The sequence below is a fragment of the Sciurus carolinensis genome, chromosome 15 (assembly GCF_902686445.1).
Source record: "Sciurus carolinensis chromosome 15, mSciCar1.2, whole genome shotgun sequence".
NCBI classification, from domain to species: Eukaryota; Metazoa; Chordata; class Mammalia; order Rodentia; family Sciuridae; genus Sciurus; species Sciurus carolinensis.
Window position 1 is genome coordinate 58,251,133 of NC_062227.1, and position 21,679 is coordinate 58,272,811.

At 35.8% G+C, this 21,679-nt stretch overlaps 1 protein-coding gene across 3 annotated transcripts in view; it reads left to right on the forward strand.

The window, feature by feature from the left end:
• Smad4 (SMAD family member 4) overlaps positions 1–20,139 on the forward strand; it is a 60,092-nt gene extending 39,953 nt beyond the window's left edge. Inside the window, exons 11-13 of one of the 3 annotated variants that reach the window (XR_007105172.1) lie at positions 12,105–12,243; positions 12,746–12,858; positions 13,653–13,791. Coding sequence is in view for 2 of the 3 variants with exons in the window: in XM_047526326.1 (XP_047382282.1) it covers positions 12,105–12,243; positions 13,653–13,864 (351 nt within the window). In the remaining variant the exon portion in view is untranslated. Of the gene's footprint in view, positions 1–12,104; positions 12,244–12,745; positions 12,859–13,652 lie in introns of all 3 variants that reach the window. The other 2 variants (XM_047526326.1, XM_047526327.1) reach the window with 2 other exon arrangements.
• The last annotated feature ends 1,540 nt before the right edge of the window (positions 20,140–21,679 follow it).

The window sequence follows — 21,679 nt, forward strand, 5'->3', positions numbered from 1 at the left end:
GATGAAAAATCAATTCATAATTATCAACCCATAAATGTAAAAGTGTATTTCTGTACTCTTATTTTTGTTTCATTTATCTGTATGTCTAGCCTTTTTCCAGGAGTGCTGGCCGTATCTTGATTACTGTAGATTGGTAATAACTTTTGAGATTGGGAAATGTGAATTCTTTTTTGAGATTGTTTGGCTATTCCCAGTCCATTATACTTCTATCTACATTATATGATTGACCCAGAAAGGATATTTATTTTTAATAGGTTTTCTATTCTAAAGTTTTTGGAACAGAAAGAGAAAAGACTTTTATGTACCTACTCATCCATCTTGATTGAAAGTCTCTGGATTACTTGTGTAATTTGAGGTAGATGGACTGGGAACTACAGTATTGAATATATACGGTGTGCCAAATAGTATTTATGAATTTACCAGATATGGAGTAGTATTTAGCTTAAGCAATGCAGTCTTGCATAATTAATTTATTTGATTGTCAAATAAAAATACCATCTCTACTTTGGTACAGTTTGCTGTTGAAAAACCCCCCAAGGCGTGGGACAAGTGAACTTCTAGAAGGAGTACCCACACATTGAGACTACACACAAACACACACACACACACACACACACACACACACACTTTTTCTCTGAGGAAAACATATTTGGACAGCCATAATTACATTTTACAAACCAGAAAGCTAGGATTAAATTTTTTTCTTCTTAGATGTTGATATTTTTTATCTCATAATATAGTCATCTTACATTCATAAAAGTCAGATGCAATGAAATGACATTTTAAAGCTTTAAATGAAATAAATATTTGACATTTTTTTAGGTGGCCTTGTTCTTTTACTTTCAGAAAGAAGATCTGTTTTGTGTTCCTTTAAGCACTAGGAGATCTGGTTTTCATTAGCTGTATTGAGATGTGAGCCATAATTCACATGCCAAACAATCCATTTGAAGTTTACAATTTGATCATTTTTAGTACAGTCACACAGTTATGCAACCATCACCTCACTGCAAGTTACAACATTTCATCATCCCAGAAAGAACCTCATACTCTTAGCTGTCACCCCCAGGCCTCATTCCCCATCAACCTAGACAACCACTAGTCTTTCTGTGTATTTTTCTATCAAGGACATTACATATAAGTGAATTAATAAAATGTCTTTTTTGACATCCTTCTTTCACTAGGCATAATGTCACAAGCTTCATCTGTGTAGTGTGTATCATTCCTTTTTATAGTTGAATAATTCCATTTTCTTTATCCACCATTTGATGGACATGCATTTCTACTTTCTGGCCTCATAATGAATGAAACTGCTATGGACATTTGTATACAAGTATTTTATGATCATGTGTTCTTATTTCTCTTGGACTATACCTAAGAGCAGTACTGCCAGATCATAAGGTATGTGTAACTTTTTGAGGTTCTGCTAGATTGTTTTCCAAAATGACTGTACCATCTTATATTCCTACCAGTAGTGTGTGAAAGTTCCAGTTTTTCTGTATGTTTTTTTATTTCTTGCATTATAGTTTTTCTTGGTGCATTATAGTTATACATATTGATGGAACTTATTGTTACATATTTGTATATGCACACAATATAACAATTAATTTGACTGATACCACTTCTTTTTTTATATTAACCAACCTAGTGGCTCTGGAGTGAAGTCTTGTGGTAATTTTGATTTGCATTTCTTGGATGATACTGAGTCATGTTAGGTTAGGGGAAGGAGGCAGAAGATGCTTCTAAACCACAGGTGGGCTAGGCTGAACTTTATTCCTAATTAATACATACTGTGATTTTTACCTCTAGGTAGTTAACTTAGCAAATTCTTAATCCATTCTTATGTTTGGGTGCCCCAGATACCAATACCACCATCTCTTCTCCCAGATTGCTAGTTCCTGGTGTTAACTCAAGCTGATATTGGGATTGCAGTTAAGCCTTGAGAAAGAAAAATGCCAAAATTTGACTCTTGATTGAAAGACAGTATCCTGAAGATGTTGGCAGTGATATTTGTAAGTTTGTAATAAACTTATGAGAGTCACTACTAGAAGCATGATTAAGTGAAAACAGAGTTAAGTTGTTGTTTAGTTTAGAGTGGTGATCAGAAGTATTTTTTGGATCTGAGCCAAAAAGAACATTTAAAGCCTTTGGTTTCTTTGAGTTACCTTTATCAACAGCTTAGTCAAATTCTGAAAGGAAGAAGATAGCATTTCAATGATAGCCTTAATTTTATTATCGAGTGTTAACAGATTTCTCCCATGTGTAAGTATATCAATTATGGTGTAATATCAGGAGGAAGCTCAGGTCTCAGTAGTGTAGTGCTGTTTAACTGAATAATTTTAAGTCTCTGGTTTGAATATTGTAATTACATAAATAGTCTAGTATGGAAGGAAGGTTTGCTGAGGTGCCTAGTGAATAATTTTTACTACATTTTCAGATAAAAGTCCTCAGGTTTTATCTTTGGTTTCTTGTAGTATATACTGCAGGTGTTAGCATAGATTCTGGCTAAAACAATTCTAAATGTGATTACTTATAACATAATAGTAGTATTCTCATATGTGGTGAATTTCTGTTATTTTTAATGATTTCATGGTGGGGGAATGTTGAGACCACATTTGAACTATAGAGATGTATAGATCAGTTTATTCCCCACTTCCAGATAATATTACATGTGTACCATACTTGATTAGTGATGTTTAAAAAAAAAAAAAAAGAAATAAAATGCTTATAGAGACCTAAATTTAAAATGCAAAACTATAAAACTCCTAGAGGGTAACAGGAGAAAACCTAAATGACCTTGGTGATAACTTTTTTTTTTTTTTTTTTTTTTGCGGTGCTGGGGATTTGAACCTAGGGCTTTGTGCTTGCAAGGCGAGCACTCTACCAACTGAGCTATATCCCCAGCCTTGGTGGTAACTTTTTAGATATAACTTCAGTGACATGATTCATGAAAAGTATTTGATGGACTGTACTTCATTAACTTCTGCTTTGTGTAAGCCAGTGTCAAAACAATGAGAAGACACGGCATAGTTAGGAAGAAACTAGTCCCCAAAGGCACTGCTGATCTGCTGATAAAGGACTATTTTTAAAAAATTTGTTGGTTTTAGATATACATGACAGGGGGTTGGGGTTGTGGCTTGGTGGAAGAGTTCTTGCCTAGCATGTGTGAGACACTGGGTTTGATCCTCATCACCATATTAAATAAATGTCATCACCATATTAAATGGAGTAAACCTTATCACCATAATTTCTTTTTCTTTTTTTAATTATTTTTTAATTTTTATAGATTGCATTTTGATTCATTGTACACAAATGGGGTACACCTTTTCATTTCTATGGTTGTACACAATGTAGATTCATACCGTTCATGTAATCATACATGTACATAGGGTAATAATGTCTGTCTCAGTCCATTATCATTCCTCCTTCCAGCCCCTCCAACCCCTCCTGCCCCATTTCCCTCTATACAATCCAAAGTGCCTCCATTCTTCTCCCCGCAACCCACCGCCACCTGTCTGTTATGTATCATCATCTGCTTATCAGAGAAAACATTTGGCCTTTGGTGTTTTGGGAGTGGCTTATTTCACTTGGCATGGTATTCTCCAACTCCATCCATTTACTTGCAAATGCCATAATTTTATTCTTTATGACTGAGTAGTATTCCATTGTGTATATATACCACAGTTTCTTTATCCATTTGTCAATTGAAGGATATCTAGGTTGGTTCCACAATCTAGCTATTGTGAGTTGAGCAGTTATAAACATTGATGTGTCTGCTTTACTATAGTATGCTGATTTTAAGTCCTTTGGGTATAAACTGAGGAGTGGGATAGCTGGGTCAAAGGGTGGGTCCGTTCCATGTTTTCTGAGGAATCTCCATACTGCTTTACAGAGTGGCTGTACCAATTTGCAACTCCCATCAGCAATGTATGAGTGCTTTTTTCCCCACATCCACACCAACACTTATTATTACTTGTGTTCTTGATAATAGCCATTCCAATTTGAGTGAGATAAATCTTAGGGTGGTTTTGATTTGTATTTCTCTGATTACTAGAGATGATGAGCACGTTTTCATATATTTGTATATCTTCTTCTGTGAAATGTCTGCCCAGTTCCTTAGCCCATTTATTAATTGGGTTCTTTGTATTTTTGGTGTAAAGTTTTTTAAGTTCTTTATACATTTTGGAGATTAGGCTCTATCTGAAGTGTGTGTGGAAAAGATTTTCTCCCACTCTGTAGGCTCTCTTTTCACATTATTGATTGTTTTCTTTGCTGAGAAAAAACTTTCTAGTTTGAATCTATCCCATTTATTGATTCTTGCTTTTATTTCTTGTGCTCTTGGAGTTTTGTTAAGGAAGTCTGTTCCTAAGCCAGTGTAATGAAGATTAGGCCTACTTTTTCTTCTATTTGGTGAAGGGTCTTAGGTCTAATTCCTAGATCCTTGATCCATTTTGAGTTGAGTTTTGTACAGGGTGAGAGAGAGGGGTTTAATTTCATTTTACCACATACGGATTTCCAGTTTTCCCAGCACCATTTGTTGAAGAGACTATCTTTTCTCCATTGTATGTTTGTGGCACCTTTGTCTAGTATGAGGTTACTGTACTTATGTGGGCATGTCTCTGTGTTCTCTGTTATGTACCATTGGTCTACCTGTCTATTTTGGTGCCAGTACCATGCCGTTTTTGTTACGATTGCTCTGTAGTATAATTGAAAGTCTGGTATTGTGATTCCTCCTGCATCACTCTTCCTGTTAAAGATTGCTTTGGCTATTCTGGGTCTCTCATTCTTCCAGATGAATTTCATGATGGCTGTGAGGAATGTCACTGGGATTTTAATTGGAATTGCACTAAATCTGTATAGCGCCTTTGGATATGGCAATTTTGACAATATTAATTCTGTATATCCAAGAACTTGGGAGATCTTTCCATCTTCTAAGGTTGTTGTTAATTTCTTTCTTTAGTGTTCTGTAGTTTTCATTGTAGCGTTCTTTCACCTCTTTTGTTAGACTGATTGTATTTATTTATTTTTTTGAGGCTATTGTGAATGGAGTAGTTTTCCTAATATCTCTTTTAGAGGATTCATCACTTACAAATAGAAATGCATTAGATGTATGTGTGTTGCTTTTATATCCTGCTACTGTGGTGAATTCATGTATTCTAAAAGTTTTCTGGTGGAGTTTTTTGGATCCTCTAAATATAGAATCATGTCATTAACAAATAGTGATAGCCTTTACAATGTTGATGTATGTTCCTCCTATCCCTGTTTGTTCTAGTGTTTTGAGCATGAAGGTGTGTTGTATTTTATCAGACACTTTTTCTGCATATTTTGAAATAATCACGATTCTTAACTTTAAGTCTGTTGATGTGATGAATTATGTTTATTGATTTTTGGATGTTGAACCAATCTAGCATCCCTGGGATGAACCCCACTTCATCTTTTTAATATGTGTTTGTATGCAATTTGCCAGAATTTTGTTAAGGATTTTTGTATCTATGTTCATCAGGGATATTGGTCTAAAGTTTTCTTTCCTTGATGAGTCTTTGTCTGGTTTTGGTATCAGGGTGATACTAACTTCATAAAATGAGTTTTGAAGGGTTTCCTCCTTCTCTCTTCCATGGAATATTTTGAGGGGTATTGGTATACGTTCTTCTTTGAATGTCTTGTAGAACTCAGAGTAGAATCCCTCTGCTCTCAGGCTTTTCTTGGTTGGTAGGCTTTTGATGGCTGCTTCTATTTCACATTGCTTGAAATTGATGTTTAAATTGTGTGTGTCCTCCTGATTTAGTTTGGGAGGAGCATATGTCTCTAAAAATTTGTTGATGTCTTTGAGATTTTCTATTTTGTTGGAGTATAGATTTTCAAAGTAGCTTCTAATTATGTTATGTATTTCAGTGGTATTTGTCATTATGTTTTGTTTTTCATCACAAATTTTAGTAATTTGAGTTTTCCTCTCCTTTGTTAGTGTGACTAAGGGTTTATCTATTTTGTTTATACTTTTTCAAAGAACCAACTTTTTGTTTTGTCAGTTTTTTTGAATTGTTTCTTTTGTTTCAGTTTCATTGATTTCAGCTGTGATTTTAATTATTCCTGTCTTCTACTATTTTGGTGTTGTTCTATTCTTCTTTTTCTAGGTCTTTGAGTTGTAATGTTAGGTCATTTAGTTGTTGACTTTTTATTCTTTTCTTGAATGTTCTCCATGCAATGAATTTTCCCTTTTAGTACTGCTTAGTAGTGTCCCAGACATTTTGATATGTTGTATCGTCATTGTCATTTACCTCTAAGAATTTTTTTATCTCCTCCCTGATGTCTTCTGCTATCCTTGCTTCACTCAGTAGTGTATTATTTAGTCTCCAGGTGTTGGAGTAGTTTCTGTTTATTTTATCATTGATTTCCAATTTCATTCCATTATGGTCTGATAGAATACAAGGTAGTATCTCTATTTTTTTGTATTTACTAAGGCTGCTTTGTGGCATAACGTATGTTCTATTTTAGAGAAGGATCCATGTGTTGCTGAGAAGGAAGTGTATTCACTTGTTGATGGATGGAATATTCTATGTATGTCTGTTAAGTCTAAGTTATTGATTGTGTTGTTGTGTTCTGTGGTTTCTTTGTTTAGTTTTTGTTTGGAAGTTCTATTCAGTGGTGGGAGCGGTATGTTAAAGTCACCCAGAATTATTGTGTTGTGGTCTGTTTGGTTCCTGGAATTGAGAAGGAGAAGATTTGTTTGATGTACATGGATGTGCCATTGTTTGGGGTGTAAATATTTATGATTGTTATGTCTACCTGATTTTTGGTTCCTTTAAGCAGTATGAAATGTCCTCCTTTATCCCTTCTCTCCAACTTTGGCTTGAAGTCCATTTTATCTGATATAAGGATGGAAACCCCTGCTTTTTTACTGAGTCCATGTGTGTGATATGTTTTTTCCCATCCTTTCACCTTTAGTCTGTGGGTGTCTTTTTCTATGAGATGAGTCTCTTGAAGGCAGCATATTGTTGTGTCTTTCTTTTTAATCCAATCTGTCAGTCTATGTCTTTTGATGAATGAGTTTAGGCCATTAACATTCAGGGTTATTATTGAGATATGATTTGTATTCCTGTTCATTTTGGCTTATTTTTGGTTTTTAACTTGACTTGATTTCTCCTTTGATTGGCTTTACTTTTAGGGTAGTTCCTCCCTTTGCTGACTTACATTGTTGTTTTTTCGTTTCTTCCTCGTGGAATATTTTGCTGAGAATGTTCTGTAGTGCAGGCTATTTGTAAATTCTTTTAACTCTTGTTTATCATGGAAAGATTTTATTTTGTCCTCAAATCTGAAGGTTAGTTTTGCCTGGGTATAAGATTCTTGGTTGGCAGCCATGTTCTTTCAGAGATTGAAATATGTTGTTTCAGTCCCTTGTAGCTTTTATGGACTGTTCTGAGAAATATGATGGTGATATCCGTATTGGTTTTCCCCCTATATGTAATCTGATGCTTTTCTCTTGCAGCCTTTAAAATGCTATCTTTGTTTTGAATGTAAGGCATTTTCATTATAATGTGCTTTGGTGTGGATCTGTTGTGATTTGTACATTTGGGGTCTTGTAAGCCTCCTGAATTTGATTTTCTATTTCATTCTACAGGCTTGGGAAATTTTCTGATATTATTTCATTGAATAGGTTGTTCATTCCTTTGGTTTATATCTCTGTGCCTTCCTCAATCCTGATAATTCTTAAATTTGATCTTTTCACAATATCCCGTAGTTGTTGGAGGTTTCATTCATGATTTCTTACATCTTCTCTGTTTGTTCAACTTTATTTTCAAAATTAAATATTTTATCTTCATTGTCAGAGGGTCTGTATTCCAAATGATCTAGTCTGTCGATGATGCTTTTTACTGAGTTTTTTATTTGGTTTATTGTTTCCTTCATTTCAAGGATTTCTGTGTGGTGTTTTTTAGAACCTCTGTCTCTTTATTGAAATGATCTTTTATTTCCTGCAGTTGCTCTTTTTAACTGTTTATTGGGGTGATCATTTATTGCCTGCCTTTGCTCTCTTATCTCATCCTTTGCTTCGTGGATCATTTAAATTATGTACATTCTGAACTCCTTTTCTGCCAATTCATCTACCATGCTGTCATTGAATTCTGTTAATTTAGAATCTTGGTTTGTTTGGAACATTTTCTTCTCTTGTTTTTTAATGCTGTTCACTTATCTTCCTCTCAAGCAGTGTGGATTGTGGGGGTATTGCAGTTTCCCCCCCCCCCATGAGCTCATAGTGACCCTGTGGATTTCCAAAACCTCTCCTTTACGGGGGAGATCAATATTAGCAGCACCTGGTACAGACAATACGCAGCTCTAAACCAAATAACCCCTATGAAGATGTTAACAATATTGTCATAATAAACAGAGGATGAGTTTGATTATTATCTACAGTATAACCAATAGATTTGCAATGAGGTTTAGAGTTTCTAATGGCGGGCAAAGAGGATGGGGAGGGATGTAGGGTGTAACTGTTAATGGAATAAGAAAAGAGTATATAGAAGTACTAGATTGTAGGAAGAATGAAAGCAGAATCAAAAGAAGTTGGTTGTTAGCATGAGAAAAGGGAGAGACTCTGAGGAAGCAGGTAAACTAAAGAACATAGAGTGAGAAAAAATAAAGAAATAAAAACTTAAGAATTCAGAAAGGAGAAAAAAATCTACACTATAACAGTCATATACTATTCAAACCTCCCAGCCTTCAGTAGCTGATGCATGAGAGGTACCTGACAGTGAGCTTCCATCTCCAGCAGGCATCTCAGGATGAGAGTGCCCCACCTAAAGATGGCAGCTTCCACTTCTGTGATAATCCAAGATAGCTGCTCCAGCTTCCAAATGTGTTAACAAATGGGGAGCCACAGCATGGGGCGCAATTGGGCCAGGCGTCCTGAAGGCCTTATCACCATGTTAAATGGAGTATAGCCCATTCCATCTGGGATCTCATTTTCGTTTGTACATAGTGACTTACACTAGTTGTGCATTCATTTATGAGCAAAATTATGTCCAGTTCATTCTACTATCTTTCCTGTGATGCAAAATATACACTCTTAAAACTCAACAATAAGGAAATAAAGAACTTGATTTACAAATAAGCAAAATACCTGAACAGACACCTCACTGAAAAAGATATACTAATGGCAAGCAAGCATCTGAAAAGGTGTTTAACATCATATGTCATTAGGAAATTGAAGATTAAAATGAGATACCACTGTACACTTATTAGAATGGCCAAAATACAATACCAAATGCCAGTGAGATTGTGGGACTCTGATTTGTTGCTGGTAAGAATGCAAAATGGTAGAGTTGTTTTGGTAGATGGTTTGGCAGTTTCTTATAAAACTAAACATTCTTCTGGCAATCACATTTCTTGGCATTTACTCAAATAAATTGAAAGCTTAAGTCCATAAAAAAAAAACTTGTAACTTTTTTCACAGCTGAGAAAACTTGAAAGCAACCAAGATGTTCTACAGTAAGTGAATGGATAAACTATAGTACATCAGACAATGAGCTATTAATCAGTGTTAAAAAGAAGTGAGCTGTCCAACATTGAAAAGACATGGAGGAATTACTAAGTGAAAGAAGACAATCTAAAAGGCTGCATACTGTATTGTAGGGTGTGCCAGGTTAGCTCAGGCACAGGTAAGAGCTGCAGAGTCAGGACCCAGACTCTGGGAGTTGGGTAGGTAGTTGTGGCAAGCAGCCTGCAAACTTGTTTATTGCAGGAAAAACCATACATTTTATAAACTTTTTGCCCAATCACAATGTGCCACAGGGGATCAGACCACCGGGCCCCTATACAGGTTCCCTTGGTAACACTAGGTAAATTTGGGGGCATTTGGGGAATGCTCCTCTCTGTAGTTCCTGACAGGTGTGAAGGTGTAAAGGTTTTCCTTTTACACTCTTGAGACATTCACAGCTGCTAGCCAAGACTTAGGATTTCTCCCAATACTGTATGATTCCAACCAAATGATGTTCTGGAAAAGACAAAACTATAGAGACAGTAAGAAGGTCAGTTACCACAGATTAGCAGGAAGGCAGGAATGAATAGATAGAACACAGAGGGTTTTTAGTACAGTGAAACTCTTTTGCGTGATATACTATGATGACAAATACACATCATTATAAATTGGTGTAAACCCTTAGAATGTACAGTGCCAAGAGTGAGCCCTTACATTGTAAACTGTGAACTTGGGGTGAATGATGTGTCACTCTAGATTCATCTGTTGTGTCAGCAAGTCCCCAGCCACTATGCTGGGGACGTCATTAGTTGGGGGAGTTTATGTGTGTGATGGCAGGAACTCTGTAGATGACTAGTGAATTAACCAGTTTAATTAAATCCAGAACACAAAACCCAGATGAAGTAGTTAAGATTTTATATTTACTTGATCTTTTTTTGTTTTTTGTTTTTTTTTTTTGCTTACTCTCTGGAGTATTTGAAATAAGCCTTAGTTATCAGGTTATTCTACTCCTAGGTACTAGAATAGGCATCTCTAAAAAAATATAGATTCATTCTCTCTCTCTCTTTCTCTCTTTCTCTTTCTCTTTCTCTCTCTTTATCTCTCTTTCTCTCTTTTCCTCTTTCTCTTTTTTCCCCCCAGGGTTGAGGACCGAACTCAGGGTCTTGTACTTGCTATGCAAGTGCTCTGCCACAAGTGAAATCCCCAACCCTGCTGGGGTGGTAACACACGCCTTTAATCCCACCTATAGTGCCGGCAACTCGGGAGGCTGAGGCAAGGAGGATTTTAAAGTTGAAAGCCAGCCTCAGCAACTTAGTGAGACCTTGTCTCCAAATAAAATACAAAAAAAAGGGCTGGGGTTGTGGCTCACTGGTTAAGCACCCTTGGGTTTAATCCCTGGTGGCGGGAAAAAAAGAAATTCCCAACCCTGATGTTTTCTTATGTATTGACAATGCTATTTGTTAGACTTCTTCAAATAGTAAGAATGTTAAATGCTCAGTTTTACTCTGAGCTTAAAATTGCTCTAAAAAGTAAATTTTATTAGTTTTCATCTTTCTTAAAGTGTTTTTATAGCTATTCATCTCTTAAGATGTCTGTACTTGCTTTGTGCCATGCTGGGTAATGTGCCTTCTAAAGGTCATAACCCAGTAGAAAAGTTCAGAATCTAATGAACTATTGGGAAATCTTGAGAATGTAGTGGTTTTTATTAGGGGCATTGTGAGATTTCTGGTTTCTAGAACCTGACTTTATCATGCTCTCTATTTTGAAGTTTTTTAGGACTTAGTGGTTTGGTCAGGTAATACATGTATATTTGAAAAATTTATCTCTTCAAAGAATAGGATAGTCCTAATATTGTCAATATTTTCATGATAGAGGCAAAAGTGACATTAGTTCCTTTCTTGCTGTGCCATTCCTTGGCTTCCTTGAAAGAGAACACTGGAATTACTTATCAGCCAGCACCTCCTTAACACATCCTGAAAGATGGCTACTGGTGAGGCAAGAAAATAAATAAATAAATAACATTTATTGGCAGTTTACTCTGCAAAGTTTACAGTAATCTTATGAAAGTATGTACACTTAGCACTTTCATTTTGCAGATAAGAAAATTGAGGAGGCTCAAGAGAGTTTAAGAAACAACACATAATTAGCAGATATCAGGATGGGATTCAAAGCTGGACTTTTTTTTTTTTTTTAACTCATGTATATTTTCAAACATATAAACTAGTTTAATGAACTCCAGGAATGATAAAGAATGGGAACACAAGATGGTGACCAGTGACCATAGCCATCAACTCCAACCTGAAGAAAACTCAGGGTGGGATGATTTCACAGATGGGTGACTTTTCACAAAGAGAGTATGGCTGACCCACACCTAACTAGGTAAAGGATACAGAAGTATGTGGCAGCCAGATTTCTGATAGTAGAATATACCTCTTGGTGAGCTGTAAGCCAGTCTTCCTAACTATTGTTATACCAGTTACAATCTATATAGAAATTTAAATTTTTAATTAAATCTCGTCTAGTGGGAGATCAAAGGAAGCTATGAATTTTCAATAACCTGCTCCTTCGTTATTGATGTATTAAATCTCTTACAGTGGATTTATAACATTAAACTTAATTTTTTTTTTTTTTTTTAAAGGTCTTTGATTTACGTCAGTGTCATCGACAGATGCAGCAGCAGGCGGCCACTGCACAAGCTGCAGCAGCTGCCCAGGCAGCAGCCGTGGCAGGAAACATCCCTGGTCCAGGATCAGTAGGTGGCATAGCTCCAGCTATCAGTAAGTATGCTCTTGATTTTTTTTTTTAATGTAATAGTGGCATTTTATCTTGATTCACTCAGTTGATCAGTTCCTTTAAGCAGTAATAGAAATTAAAATATTTTTTTTGCTGGGATGATAATAGTTTCCCTTGTCTAGGATAGAACCATTTGTGTTCTTTTTATATCAAAAAGGGAGTTTGGGATAAAGAGGGCTATTATTATATTGTTCTGTCTCCCTTTTTTTATTGATTTTTTTTTTTTTTTTTTTTTTTTTATGATTTCTGCCTCACCAACCAGGGTGGGTTATAATCACTGAAGTGCTTGGCATTATTCTGCTAAGAAAGGCATATTTTAGTTTCAGAATTGGACACTTCTCTGATTTTTTTTTTTTAAGTATGCTAAGCATGGAGAGAAAACTGAGTGAGGGTGGTATTTTGATAACTTGTAGACTTTTTTTTAATTTTAGGGTAAAATTGAACTGTGTGCCAGGTTTCACACTGATGGGGAATTTTTTACTGCAGAGTTAAACTCCTGACTATAGACTTTTATGATGGAAACACGTGGCACCCATCTTCCACGTCTGAAGGCATAACTAGTGATTCATTCAACCCCTGTTCTTAACCTCTTCAGTGTGGTAAGCAAATCACACTGGCTAAGAAAACTGCAGTGGCCCTGCAGGTTTCTCTACAGTACATGCAAATTCTTCCCATTAGTTTCATGGTAATATTGATAAATGCAGATGACTATATGACTGTATATTCTGACTGGAAAATTAGATGCAGAGTCTCCATTTGTGTTCAGGAGTTTACAATTTAGACATAGATAAGACATTCATTGAGAGTTTCATCTTAAAAAAAATTGAGCACTTAAACCATTAATTTGCTAGTTTTGATGTTATAAACATGTTTTTTTTCTAAAGAATTCAGAACTAGTATTAACTTTCTTATTTTCATCTACTGTCCCCATTGCATACCTTATACTGTGAAATTGCAAGATAAACATCATCTGGGTCATCTAAGATGTCATAGTGGAGCCAGACGTATTAACTGTCTCATTATTAGTCATGTCTTACTGTAAAATAGGCTACTTAGACAAACAACAAGGTTCCTAGAACCAACCTGTGTATGTATACTACCTCTTAAAAACAAGTTTCTTATCCCTTCACCTCCATTTCTAAAGAGAAAAATAGCTGGGGTGTTAGTGGATTGTGGTAATTTACTTTATAATTGGAAATAGGTAGATGACACACATGAAATGTAAACTGTCTTAACCAAACCTTTTCAGTTCCTATTGATAAGATTTAGATCTACTGTTACTTCTTGGCACTTTGACAGAGAAATTTTATGCTGAGGAAAATAACGTAGAATGTAGGGAGGATGGGAAGAGATCACCATGTTCTCCTAATGTCTTCCAAACCTTTTCTGTTAGGTCTCTCAGCTGCTGCCGGCATTGGTGTTGATGATCTTCGTCGCTTATGCATACTCAGGATGAGCTTTGTGAAAGGCTGGGGACCGGATTATCCAAGACAGAGTATCAAAGAAACGCCTTGCTGGATTGAGATCCACTTACACCGGGCCCTCCAGCTCCTAGATGAAGTACTTCACACCATGCCTATTGCAGACCCACAGCCTTTAGACTGAGGTCTCTCACTGTGGGGGCCCTTACCATTATCAGGATGGTGGACTATAAGATACAATCCTGTTTATAACCTGAAGATCTGTTTCATTTTTGTTCTGCTTTATCTTTTCATAAAGGGTTGAAAAATGTGTTTGCTGCCTTGCTCCTAGCAGACAGAAACTGGATTAAACAATTTTTTTTCCTATTTAGAACTTTTCAGGCATGGTGCAGAGCTGGAAGATCAGGAAGAACTCATTCTTACTGTCTTTATCAGTAATGTATGAAGGAGTCATTCCAGTGCTGGAAAATTTAGCCCTTTAAAATGTCTTGGAGCCTTTTATATGCAGAACATTGGTATGCGTGTTATTCTACAGAGTAAATTCAATATTATTGATTTTAAAGGCAGAGAAGTTCTCAAAGTTAATTCACCTATGTTATTTTTTGTGCAAATTGTTATTGTTGAACATACTTTACTCCAAAATATTGTGCCATGCAGGTGAGTTAATTTTACCAAGAGCAACTTTACTCTGTATTTAAAAAAATAAGATAGTAATGTATTATAACCTTTTATCCAAAATATTTTTTGCAAGTTAAACTAGTGAAGATGATTTCAATTCAGATTGTCTTGCAACTTCAGTTTTATTTTGCCAAGGCAAAAAACACTAATTTGTGTGTATATTGAGAATTCCTTAAATTTACCAGACAAAGAAATGTAACAGATACTGCATTTTTTTTATCCCTATTGGGTGACTATTTATCAAGAAGTATACTTTTGCCCTGTTTAAACAGTAGTTGTATTCTTCTGTATATCTAGGCACAAGGGTGGTTTCTAAGAAGCCTAGAAGAGGAATTTCTTTTCCTTCATTAATTCATAGGGAAAGGTTTTGTATTTTAAAAAACACTAAAAGCAGTGTCCTCTACCTAATATCTCACTGTTCTACAAAGGTGCAGTGCTTAAACTAAATAATGAGTGTGTTGGAAACTGCTAAATTCTGTGTTAAATACTGTGCAGAATAATGGAAACATTGCAGTTCATAATAGGTAGTTTGGATATTTTTGTACTTGATTTGATGTGTGACCTTTTTTTCGTATACTGTTTAAATCATGTATGTTATGACATTGTTTAAAATTCAGTTTTTGTATCTTGGGGCAAGACTGCAAACTTTTATACCTTTTGGTTATTCTAAGCCCTTTGCCATCATTGATCATATCAATTGGCAGTGACTTTGTATAGAGAATTTAAGTAGAAAAGTTGCAGATGTATTGACTGTACCACAGACATAATATGTATGCTTTTTACCTAGCTAGTAGCATAAATAAAACTGAATCTCAACATACAAAGTTGAACTCTAGATTTGATTTTTAAAATTTTGTTCTTTTGCACTTTGAGTCCAATCTCAGTGGCAAGACACCTTCTACTAATGACAGGCAACAGCCAGTTGTATTGGGCAGCTTTGGTTTTTCCCTCACACCCTACCAGGACTTTCCCATGGATGTTATATATCGTGTGTAGAATTGATTTTTTTTTTTTTAAACTTTTACTATGGCAAAAAACAAAACAAAACAAAACAAAACAAAAAAACCCTGATTGTCTACAGACAAGAGATTATCTACAAGATAAGTAGTATGAAATAAAATCAAAGATTATCTTTCAGATGTATTTAGTTTCTGCTTGGAGGACTTCTGTAAGCTTTCTAAGATTCTTTAAGGTGTGTTATACATTTAAGCTCTAGAAACACTTTGGCATAATGACCCTTCTATATCAACCGAAGTGAACAAGTCTTTGGCCTTGCTCAGAAGGTCTTCTTAATAAGACAGTTCTAGAAACCACTGAGTGCTTATTGCTGTGAGTAAACATAGCTCTTGATCGAAATTACATGTCTTGTTTTTTAAACAGCTTCTCTACCAGTTTCTACTCTTGAGTATTTACAAGTATTTTGGTAAAGACCCAGTTTTCAACTGTATAATTTGGTGATTTTTCAGGGTTTCTTTTGGGCAGAATTATAAAAGGATATCTTTTGTAGAAATTTTGTTTTTAGGTCCATTTTCCTATGAGTGAGGAATAGGAGTGAGAGGAAAGAGTTTTAGAATAACAGATTTTTAAAAAATCTAGATTATTTAATTAGAATCTTTACCATGCAGTGGTATAACCTGTGGCCTCCTTTTCTACTTTTAAGGAAGGTTTTCATGTTTAATTATCTTCACAAAGTATGTGGAAAATATTTTCTGAAAAATATCTCTTCAGAGCCAAGCTACCTTTCTTGGTTTCTTTCTACTAAGAGCCATAAAGTATAGAAATACTAGTTAGTAACGTCTTGTATTTGTACCTGGAATTGTTACATGCTTTGAGAAAATATTTAGTATGTTATCAATTATTCCTGACAGTGTGGTTGTTAAACTGTATTTCCATTTGTTAGAGGTGGTCATCTTTTAGTAAGACTAAAGGCTCTCACTAGGCTTAAAACTTTGTCTACTTTAGGATAAAATAGTTTCTATAGTTCTTAGAGTCTGATTATAATGTGGGTATGGTTCTGGGTGGGTTTCTCTAGCTCATACATATCTCAAATATTTTCAGAATGTTGAATTTCAGTGACAGCTGAAAGAGAGATGAACCAGGTATATCCAGTGAAACCCATTCCACTTTTGTCTTGTGCCTTTATGTGCATTATCAAAGGGAATTCTTAATGGGATTGCCTTTATTTGCCAGGGAGTAGATTTTTTTGTGGGGTTGAGTCTATCTTGTTTTTTTTGTAATTTACTGCCCCTGGTATACAAAGATAATGGTGATAAACTGCCATATAACCTTGCTTTTCTAGAAACATGGCTCATTTGGATTGCTGTAACCACTAACTAGGTTGCCTATCCTATTCTTCCTGTAAATGGTACAGGGTTACGGATTGGATGATCTGGCTTAAGTTTAATTATACCTGAACATCCAAATAAATAACATATTATTAGCTATATTGTAAAAACAATACCTGGAATTTTAAAGTGTACACTACATTATTGACTATATTGTATTTCAAAGTTAAAAATCCATTTTTGTTTGGGATGGTGTGGTTTGTAATAGCAATTTTGAAGACAAAGTAAACTATTCTGACTTCCATATGATAAATTCTTACTTTAAAACTTTATTGTTAATTGTAGGAAGGTGAATTGCAGGTATCTTTTTGATTATGGTCATCTGGGAAAGGAAATTTTACGTTTTCCCCCCTAATGCTCCCTAAATATCTGTGGAGGTGAAATATTTTTGCTCCTGATCTAGTGGTAACTGTTAAGAGTCACTCACTAGCTGTTTTATGCAAAGTCAGTTTACTTCAGACCCTTTGTGAGAGCCTTTTTGAAGGAGCAGTTTTATTCTCTGAAAAGGAAAGACTTCTTTTTAACAGTTTCTATAGTTTACTTCTTTTATCACTCATTTTATTAGCATTTGATTTAATGACAGTAGATTGGTAAAATGGTGAATTTAGGGTAAATGACTACATGAAAGCAATTACCTGTGAAATCAGCTAACAATTTTTGTAGGTGGGGCCTGGCAGAAACTAGCAGATAACACTGCATGAAGAAATGCCTTTAAAATTTTTTTTATTTTTTTTTCAAGGCAAAACTCATCTTGTTGCAGGTAGCAATCTGTAAATAATCTTTTAAATCCTGCTTTGCAAGATTATAGAGAATAGGCTGGGAGGAACTTAGGTAAGTATTTCCATTCTTTTCCTTCTGATAACTAGATAGTTTCTTCTCTTAATACATATATCAAGAAGGATGTAAAAAGTCAGTGGCCTTATTCATAGTAGCACCCTTGGCCCAGCCTCATTCCTAGCACTTGTCCCAGTGTTGCTAGGTTGTTTATCTGGTATCACTGTGGAATGAAATTTTCCACAAACTTGCCTTATTAAGCAGTAAAATTTCTTAAGCTATTTTTTTTTGATGGAGTTATTTAATATGTATATCAGAATATAGTGGATATAACATTTCTTTTTGTACTTAGCTATCTGTGCAGACTTCAGGAGCTTCTAAGAACCGTTTTTTCCCTTTACTAAATGGTCCCAAACTGCTATGGTTTTGAATTTTCAGTCATTTTAACCCTCCTTTTTCTTCTGGTCTTCTTCCTTTGTGATAGCTGCCACTTCCTGTGTGGTGTTTGGTGTACCTCTCCTTAGTATTTTCTTCTTTCCTTTCTGTTATTTCTAACTGCTTGAGCAAGGAAACCAGATAACCAAAAATTTTAGATCTTTCTTTAAAACAAAAGTACAAACTCTGGGACAGGACTCAAGATGTTTTCCTGTCAGGTGTTGAGAAGGACTTCAGTGCACTGGTGTTTGACATCAGTTTGACTACTTCCAGTGTTCCCTGATTCTTGCTGAATTTCAGGTGGAGAGAAGTGAGTCATATTCATGTTTTCCCCCTTAATATTTTGAAAAGTTTTATTGCTTCCGCTTAAGTGCTGCTCATACACAATCTGGGGTTACAGGGGTTCCTAAATTAGCATTAACAGCCAGAGGCAATACTGTTCCCCTTAGGACACCAGCAAACTAGACACACACACAGCCGTCAGAAAAATCAGAGGGTCGATTTTGTTTTGTTTTGGTGTCCTCTTAGCTCTACCTTCCTCTATACTTTTGACCTACAGGTGCCTTTATGAAAATTGAGTGACTGATATCCTGCCCCAAGGATTAATTAAAGTAATGGCTGATGTTTTCAGGGATTTTAACATCAGACTTGAATGAATGAAAGACACCCCACCTTCTCCCCCCTTAATACAGGAAGACTGAGGAGAAAACTTAGGTGAAGACAATCATTTCTCTCTGTGGATAATGGGTACTTTTTACAGTTTATTTAAGATGCATTTTCAGTAGGGCCAGAGTTCATGTTCATGTTCAATCTGAAACTAATGGCTCTGGGATAGACCAGACCCTTGCACTCTCTAGTTTGTGCTCTGCCACTAATTTCATGTATGACCTTGGGCAAGTCATTTACCTTTTCTGGGCCTCAGTTGCCTCATCTGTAAAATGAGGGAGTTGGACTAGATTAGTTCTTCCAGCTCTGAATTCTAAGTGACCTTGCCTACCTTGCAGCAGTTTTGTATTTCTTCCTTACCTACTCTGCTGTTTGAGGTGTTTTTTTCCACCCCTGTTATTCAAATAAGATTAGGCTTGCTATTTTACTACTCTTCTCCTGTGGACTAGAAGTTACATAATATGTCCTTAAGACTTAATTTTAACCAAAGGCCTAGCACTACCGTAGGGGCTGCAATAAATACTTTACAAGAACAAAAACCTGAGAGGGGGAAAGCCTTCGTTTTTCCATCATCTCTGTTCAAAGTTTATAAAGGCTTTTTCTGGGTCATGACCTTCTAGCTTTCAAGTGAGTATGTGTGTGGTGCCATCTTTATTAGTGCTGTGTACTGGTAGTTTTTTTCAACTGAAATGGATTGAAAACCTATTGTTAATGCCTAATGATGAGAGGCCATACTTTGGGTCTTTGGTTCCTTAACTCTTCTGTGCTCAAAGTGGTAATTCCTCTGAACTGCATTTGTTAAAATGGTTTATATGACTCGAAACATTACCAGTGGATGATAATTCACTTTTATTTTGGTTCTTTCTAGGTCCATTTTGATTAGACAACTTTTGACTGGGTCATTCCTTTCTGAGTTCTCTTCCAGCTTATTCCTGGATGAGGATAGTTAATGAACTTGGCATTTTTAAGGACCTAGGGAGAATTCCTTGTGGGTGGGTTGAAGGCGGGGGTTGGGGAGTCCTGGTAGAGGCCAGCTGTGATAGCTGGAGAGATTGGGATGAAACCAGCTGCTAATGCTAAGGCTGCTTGCCATTGATAGAAGGACTCATGGGCTTGGATTAGTTAAATAGCTAACCATGGAGTTGGCAAACTTCCTCCAATTTGGGGTTCTGTGTATTGCATTGAATATGTGATTTAAGGAAAAAGTGTGAATGCTTGTGGATGATGAAAACCTGGTGGGCTTCAGAGCCCATTTTGGAAGAAGTGACTAGGGGGTTAGGGACAGATTTGGTGATGGTATTTCCCAACTCTGTCTCCTTCCCCTGAAGCCCAAGGAATATAGCTATGCCAAAACCCAGAGAAGAGCCACTCTTAGCTTCTGCTTTTGGGAAAACTGGTCAGCTGAAGCTCCAGTTAGTTCCTTTGTGGCTTTCTGTATACTTTCGCCTGGTTGAAGTCTGTGGCTAAAAAAACAGTTGAACCTTTTCTTGAGAACTCTGTAACAAAGTATGTTTTTGATTAAAAGAGAAAGCCAACCAAATCATTTATGTGCTCATTCTTTTTTTTTAAACTTGTACATGTCTTGGATCTGGAAAGAGTTCCAAATCACTTTAAGAATTCTCAAACTTGAGGTCAGCATTTTCCTTTATTGCTTTGTGGCCACCAGAATGGGAAATATGAAATTCCAAATATGACATTGGAATAACAGTCCCCATTCTTTTCTCATTTCTCTCTAAAGGAGGGGGTAGAGTTAGTGATTGGAGAAGATATAGGTGCTGGGAGATTATGAGAACCTGGTTACTTAAAGAAACAGAAATTGGAGACCCTGCCATTGCCTATCTGAGGATTAAGAAAAATTGTTTCCCTCCCAGCTGCCTCTCTGTGAGATGGGAATCACTGAGACAGGTGTGTCAGGTAAGGTTCTATGGCAATGGCTTATAAATATCATGACAACATTAATATTTCTGATCTTGCTGACATGAGTTTCAGCGATGTTTATCAGACTGCGAAACTCCTCACCTGTTTGCTAACCTAAATTTTACAGTGTTTTAGGGTAGAACTTGGAGGGAGTAGTGGACTGGCATTCAGTCAGTGTTTTTGAGAAGAAAACATCCTTTGTGGAGTACTTTGGGAGAAAGTGAAGTTCATATAGTCTTCATTTCTCTTTGCCCTCTGCTCTTAACCCTTGAAATGTTTATTCCATCTCCCCCATCATCACAGTGACCACAAATGGCAGTCTTAGAAGTTGGAATGTTCTCAGCCCTCCTTCAAATCTTTCCCATTCCCTGACTGATAAATTACAGTAACACCTCTTCCTTCAGCTCTAAAAGTAATTCCATTAGTTTTGACCCTACTTTTGGGGTGGCTTCTAGTTCTGTATTTTTATGCAGTTCTGCAGGGCACTATTTATTGTCAGAGAGATGGACAGATGGGCTCAGGGAGACCAAGAGTAATTGCTAGAAGATCTACCCTAAAAGAATGGTTAAGGGAAGTTCTTCCTTTCTAGGCAGAAAGGAAGTGATAAAATAAAATAGAACATCAGGATGAAAGAAAAAAAAAAGGTAAGTAAAAATACAGGTATATAGATTGTCTCTGATCTTGAATTTTCTAAATGATATTGACAGTTGAAGCAAAAATTATAACACTGCCTAAGATGGTTCTAAATATATAGAGAGAAAATATTTGAAACAATTATAAATAGGGAAGAGTAAGGGACTTCATGTAAAGGAGTATAATTTTTCTAAATTTTACTCAAAATGGTAAATTAATAGACTGATACAATATCCAAAGTAATACCTAGTACAACCACTGAAAAAACTATATTAGGGATCCACTGAAAAACACTAGATAAATCAAAATGGAATCCTAAAAAATGTTCTGTTTACTCAGAATAAGGCAGGAAAAAGAGAGTAGAAACAAATCAGAATGAAGAAAATAAAAAATGGTAGACATATGTGCTGCTAATATATCAATAATTACTTTAAAATATCCAAATACCAATTAAAAGAATTGACATTGACCAGATAGATTGAGAAATGTTGTCCAACCTATTCTGTCCACAAGAAACTACTCTAAACAACAGTATTGAAAAAGTACAGAAA